The following is a 6,894-nucleotide window of genomic DNA, read 5'->3' as shown; positions in this document are numbered from 1 at the left end:
CAGCTGCCTCCTGCACATCTGCCGGGGATGTGCCCACAACCCAGGCACATGCCCCTGACCGGAATCGAACCCGGGACCCTTCAGTCCGCAGGCCGATGCTCTATCCACTGAGGCAAACCGGCCTCGGCCAAATGCCCTCTTCTTACAAAGACACCGATCATACTGGATTGGGGCCCACCATAACTCTAACAACCTCATGTTAACTTCATCATCTTCTAATGGGCCCATCTCCAAAGACAGTCACAGTCTGAGGTCCTGGGATCAGGGCTTCAATATATGAATTTTGGAAGGGACACAATTCAGACCAAAACAGCTATATACCTGAGAGTGGAACTGCTGGGCCACACAGGAAGTATGAGTTTATCCTTTTAAGAAACTGACAAACTGGTTTTCCAATGTGGTTATGCCACTTGACATTCCCACCAGCAAGGTTACGAGGATTCCAGTTCCCCGTCTAGCCTTGGTATCGTCAGCCTTTAAATTTAGTCATTCTCCTGGGTGTGTACCCACAGCTCGCTGTGGTTGTTAATCAGCACTTTCCCATAGAGAATCTTTTCATGCATTTATTGACCACCCATATATTTTCCTTTCGCAAAGCGTCTGTTAGAACCATTAGCCCATTGAAAAGCTGGGTTGTCTTGTCATTATTGAGTGGGAAGAATTCATTCTATATTCTGGATAGTATTAATCCTCTGCAAATATTTTCTCCAAGTCGGCTGCTTCACTTTTTTAAAAAAAATATATTTTATTAATTTTTTACAGAGAGGAAGGGAGAGGGATAGAGAGCTAGAAACATCGATAAGAGAGAAACATCGATCAGCTGCCTCCTACACACTCCCCACTGGAGATGTGCCCACAACCAAGGTACATGCCCTTGACCGGAATCGAACCTGGGACCCTTCAGTCCGCAGGCCGACGCTCTATCCACTGAGCCAAACCGGTTAGGGCCTGCTTCACTTTTTAATCTTCAAAAAGGGTACCTTCCAAAGAACAGAAGATGTTGATGGTGACAAAGTCGGATTTACCAATTTCTTAATAGTTTGTGCTTTTTATGTCCCATCTAAGAAATCTCTGCCTACCCTAAAGTTGCAAAAGAAAATTTCTCCTCCATTTTCTTTGAGGAGTTTTATAATTTCAGATTTGATGCTCAGCCCCATGATCCATTTCAGATTTAATTTTTGTGCATCATGCTCAAAGTTTCTGTTTGCTATATGGATACTTAATTGTTCCAGCATCATTTGTTGAAGAGACTTTCCTTTTGGTTGATGCTCTTCAAAATTATCCTTTCCCCAGGGGCTCCACGGTTGGAAGGAGTTGCTGTGACAAATAGACTGCATTTGTTAATTAGTAATTTATTTTGATTCCCATCTTTCCTTCTCAAAGACATACATAACCGCCAGGCTTGTGATCAGCATGAGACAGCGTTACCACACTGAGCAGGAGGAATTCCAGCCAAAAGCAGAAATCCTGACATCTAGTTAGCCGGCTCCGGGAGACTGCGGATAAACATAAACGCTCCCTCGGGACTTTCCCGTGCGGAGAATAGACCCTGGATCTCCACCCCCAGCCCCACGATGAAAACCTCCTCTGCACTTAGAGGGGGACTTTGCTCTCCCTCCTTCACACCCGCAGCCTGTCTGTCTCCTTATAAAAGAGCCATTATACATGAGAACACGCCAGGGGCACCTCCCCAAGAATTCCACAGACGCCACATTAACCACCACTTACCGAGGGCCTAATAAGCTCCAGGTGCTACGCTAAGGCCCTTCGACAGTGCAGCCGGCGATGACTGTCTCTGTTTTATGGACTGAAAAGCTGAGGACCGGAGAGTTGAGAGCCCTGGTCCAGGGTCACGGGCTGCTAAGTGGGGAGCCTGGTTTTCCACCCAAGTCCACTAAGTGCTCAACCACGAGGGAAATCTCTTTTTGACTGTGAGCCTGATCTAAATATTTCCAGAAAGGAAAAAAAAAACCACAACCACCCTCAACTGGAAGGAGAAAAAAAGAATTAAAACAGGCATCTTTTCATCCTTTGGAGTTCAAAAAGAAAAAAGAAAAAAAGAAATATCTGGTAATCCCCTGGGCTGGTGAAGGTAGGGGAAACAGGCTAATCCCTGTAGGGGGTGAATGAGAGCGGGCAATTTACACTCTGAAGTCAACTTAGTCTCTGCTAAAATATCCTCGATTTGGTACTGCCGTCGGATTATACTGATGGCAGAGAGCGTGTCGGTTTAGGGGAACTCATAAGCACTGCTGGTGGGAGCACTGACTAGTACAATCCTATCCGAGAGCTATTCTGCAAGGCCACTTCTCAGCTTCTGCCCTAGACAAATACGCACACGTTCCCAGGGAGGTCAACATAAAGATTTTCACTCCGGCGTTGTTTGTGATTGTATGATCCTATATTGTTTAATACTTTCAGAGTTTTGTTTTGCTTTTGAATCTAAAACACACACACACACACACACACACACACACACACACACACACATCCAGTCTTCTGACTATGTGCACTAAAGAAACCTAACACCCCGCCTCCCCCCAAAAAAGAGGTGGGTGTGGCAATGGCACCCTGAGCCTTGGGTGCGGGAGGAGGGAATGGAAATGAGAACAGAGGGCTGGTCTCTCGGAGGCCTCCACACGTGACGCCAGAGCGGAGCGGGGCCCAGCCAGGCTAGTTAACATTCCAGGACCCAAAGAAGCCTGCAGCCGGAGGAGGGGGCTGCAGACGGGTTTTCGCCATAGGGCAGCTCTGGGATTCGCAGCCCTCTTTGTAAGTCAGTGTCTAGGGAAGTCTGAATGGCCAGGGGTGGGGAGAGAGGGGGCCACAAAGGGAGAAAGAACAGAAGGCGGTTGCTAGGCAATGGCGTGAAAAGCCTCAATGCAGGCTTGGAATTTGGGGAAAACCAGTGATCTCGCGCCAGGGTTTTGGAAGACAGGTCCTAGGCCTATTTCCGGCATCAGACTTCTGCCTGTGTGCAGCCCAGCCCAGCCCAGCAGCATGCTAGAGAGAGGGAGAGAGGGAAGGAGAGGGAGGGGAAAAGAACGGAGACAGGGAGGTGGGGGGAGACAGAGAGAGGAGAAGGCACTGGGAAGGAGGGAGACAGAGGGGAATGAGAGAGGAATTGGGACAATTTAGAGAGAACCCTAAAACAAACAAATGAATAATAAAAAAATTCAGGAACCTTGCCATACCCTTCGTTACTGCAGGACAAGTAAAGGAGACTACGAGAGGGGTCAGACTGAGGGCCCAATCCAGCCTGTTCGGGACAGTCCAAGCTATGAATGGTTTTCATGTTTTTAAACGGCTAGAAAGAAAAAATCAAAGGGGTGCTATTTCATGATGTGCAAATGCTGTGACGTTCAATGTCAGCGTCCACAATCAAAGTTTCGGCGGCAGGGACACGGAGGCTGCCGTGCGTGCCCTCTCTGGCTGCTTTCACAGTAAAACGGTCGAGTTGAACAGACCCAGCAGGTTCTTCATGGCCCACAAAGCAGACACTTACTATCTGCCCTTCCCAGAAAACATGCGTGAGCCCTGGAGTAACAGAGAGTAAGCAAAGACTCCTTCTGAGATCAAATGTATAATTTGGGGCATAACAGAGACATACAGAAGAGGTACTGAGGGCCTCCTGTGTGTTATGTTTATCATGCATAATCGCTATGTTTTATTTATTAATTTTTTAAATATATTTTTATTGATTTCAGAGAGGAAGGAGAGGGAGAGAGAGACTGAAACATCAGTGATGAGAGAGAATCGCCGATCGGCTGCCTCCTGCACGCCCCCTACTGGGGATTGAGCCCGCAACCTGGGCATGTGCCTTTGACCAGAATCGAACCCAGGACCCTTCAGTCTGCAAGCCGACGCTGTATCCACTGTAGGCATGGCTATGTTTTAAATCTGTATTTTGCAGATGAGAAATGGAGGCTGCTCATCAGAATCACCCAGGGAGCTTTTAAAATGTAGTTATGCTCAGCACCCCCCGCCTCCCCCAATACCTAGGATCGCACAGGAAGTCATCTGAGCGAGCCTCCTGATCCCTATTGGTCTGAGTTCAGTGCACAGAAGCCCAACGAGGCTGCCTCCCAAGAGGCAAGACTTATAGGCTGTGTTCATGTCCAGGATGGAATCTGCCTTCTCTCTTTCGGGCTGGGGGTTCGCAGTGATGCTTGTCGTTTGCCTAACCGTAATTCCTGCCCTCTGCTGAGTGTCTACCATGAGCCCTTTTATCTTCATTAGTGGCTTTCCCTTCCGGCCTTTCCACGACCCTCTGTCATCGGTGTCATGTCCCCATTTTTCAGTGGATGCTGTCAGAGAGGTTAGGATGGCTTGCCTGAGAGTGGCTGCCCTGAGGTGGAGGCAGTGACGGGAGGAAGCGTGGTGTGGGCTGCCCTGGAGCTGGTAATGAATGCCCGTCCAGCTTCCTGATTTGGATGCTGATCCCACAGGGAGTTTGGTTTCTGAAAACTCACTGAGCTGTACTGGACGCTTAGGTGAACTTTTCTGTATGTATGTTATCCTGCAATAAAAAGTTAAAAATGTGCCCTAGCCGGTCTGGCTCAGTGGATATAGCGTCTGCCTTTCTGAAAACTCACTGAGCTGTACTGGACGCTTAGGTGAACTTTTCTGTATGTATGTTATCCTGCAATAAAAAGTTAAAAATGTGCCCTAGCCGGTCTGGCTCAGTGGATATAGCGTCCGCCTGCGAACTGAAAGGTCCCAGGTTCGATCCCAGCCAAGGGCACATGCCCGGGTTGTGGGCTCGATCCCTAGTGGGGGACTTGCAGGAGGCAGCCGATCCATGATTCTCTTCCATCATGGATGTTTCTATTTCTCTCTCCCTCTTCCTTCCTCTCTGAAATCAATAAATATATATATTTTTTAAAAAGTTAAAAATGCTGCCCTGGCCCGGTGGCTCAGGGCACATGCCCAGGTGGCAAGTTCGATCCCCAGTCGGGGTGCGTACAGAAGGCAACTGATCAATGTTTCTCTCCCTCTCTCTCTCTCTCAACATATCCTCAGATAAGAATTTTAAAAAAAGGTAAAAATGCTTTGCCCAAGGTTACACAAAAAAACGATGAAGCTAAGAGTGAGCCCTTGCCTACATCACTGTTTCTTAAGGTGTAAGAGACCTTTCTGTCTGGTTACAAGGGACTAAAGGGCCCCGAACTGCACAATGAGAAAGCTGTCTCCGCTTCGCTCTCTGTCAGATTACATCACGGAGGGTCTCCACCACTAGCTGAAACACTGACCAAGCTTCCTTTCTAACAAGGGGAAGGGAGACTTCCGGCTTAAAACCGTAGCCAGCAATTCATATAGCTACACTTCAATGCCCTTGTTTTATTTTCATTACATTTAATTTTCCACGGTCACTTTCTGAGGCAGGCTTGGCCTCCTCAGTGTCCATTCCCACTTTCTGCCTTAGTAACAGAACCCTGATTTTTGAACCCAAGTGAACAGACCTTGATTCCTAGCTTCCCTTGCAGTTAGATAGGCCAACTGGCTCATAAGTGCTTTCAGGAATGCTCCCCGGTTAAGAGGCACAAGGGCACTCTTTCGTCCTCTTTCCTGATGCCTGCCTGATGGCTGGTGACTCAGCAGCCACTTTGGGCTATAAAACAGCCTCGATGATGGAGGGCCCACCATGAGGACAGTGGAGCAGAATGAGAGAAGGTGCCTGGGTTCCCAGTAGCACCTTGCAGCTAACAGATGAGCCTTGGATTGCCTTCTCCCATAATGAAGAAATAAACTATCTGTTTAAGACTCTTATTTCTGCTCTGTTCCTCGTAGTCAAATGCAATTCCTTACTGAAAAAACCTCCAAATTATGGCACGTTATACTTCTTTTCCACTGACAGTGGTATCCAGCTTAAAAAATTTTAAACCAAAGTAAATGTAAGCGCTTCCAGACAAACTAATGACATGAGATGTGAACCAGCGTGAGTGCTTCATCGAACACAAACGACAAATCGGGACGGGGGTTTGGGAACCGCTGTACCGGACTACGTACTGCCTGGCTGCCTGGACAGAGCCCGTGAGGAAGCAGGTTCTGAGTCTTCCCGGGGGACACTCTCCTGGTGGCACCCGCCTTCAGGGAGCTCATCCCTGGGCCCACGTCCGAGCCAGATCAGTTCCCGAGGCCCAAGGGCACCCCTGCTTACCAGCTGTCTCCCAGGTCCTGGGTGCTGCTCCTTCCCTCCTGCCTCTTCTCCAGCTCCACCGCTGTCTGTTCCAGCAGAGCGGACACAGCGTCCTGTGGAGACAAAGACCGATGGGTTCCCTGACACACCCTGGACACCGCACCTCCTGGCAAGAATCGGAGCTTCTCAGGGTGTGGCCCTCCCAGTGCACCGAGTGGGTCAGCAGCTTGCCCCCAGGTCACATACATTGGAAATACGTTGGCTCTTCTCCCTGCAGTTCTCCTGCAAATAACCGTGTGTGTGGACAGTTTTGGAAGACAGCCCCGTTTAGTAGTTGAGGGAGACAGAATTATAGGCCCCCAGTTGTAAGGAGATGACAGTGCAGCCAAGGAGACCATCATAGGAACCATTGGTTACAAAGCAATGTGATAGGGACCATGCCAGATGTTAAGGATTAATGGTTGGGAACAGAGAAGCAATGGCAAAGTCAGCTTAGGGGGGTGCATTCAGGGAAGGCTTCCTGGAGGAAGACCATCTATACTGAATGGTATCTACAGTAAAAAAGCTGGTGTGAGTTAAATTATTTAACCCCTCAGACTCCGTTTCCTAATAACCTATGACAAAGGGTTGTTATGAAGATTATACGCATAAGGTATGAAAGAGTGCCTAGCACATAAATGCCACTCAGTAAGTGGCATCTAACTGAACCTTTGTAGCCATCCTGGCCGGGAGAGATTCTGATTATTCCCTGGAGG

At 48.6% G+C, this 6,894-nt stretch overlaps 1 protein-coding gene across 1 annotated transcript in view; it reads right to left on the bottom strand.

Annotated features, from left to right (window-relative positions):
* LOC102756913 (protein KIBRA-like) overlaps positions 1–6,894 on the bottom strand; it is a 34,503-nt gene that overhangs the window by 13,343 nt on the left and 14,266 nt on the right. The window contains 1 exon segment of the mRNA XM_015571268.1: positions 6,161–6,551. Within this exon segment, the coding sequence (XP_015426754.1) occupies positions 6,161–6,551 (391 nt within the window).

This window comes from Myotis davidii, unplaced genomic scaffold (assembly GCF_000327345.1).
Source record: "Myotis davidii unplaced genomic scaffold, ASM32734v1 scaffold828, whole genome shotgun sequence".
In the NCBI taxonomy this organism is placed as follows: domain Eukaryota; kingdom Metazoa; phylum Chordata; class Mammalia; order Chiroptera; family Vespertilionidae; genus Myotis; species Myotis davidii.
Note: the sequence above shows the minus strand (reverse complement) of the source record. Positions and strands in the feature narration are given on the sequence as shown.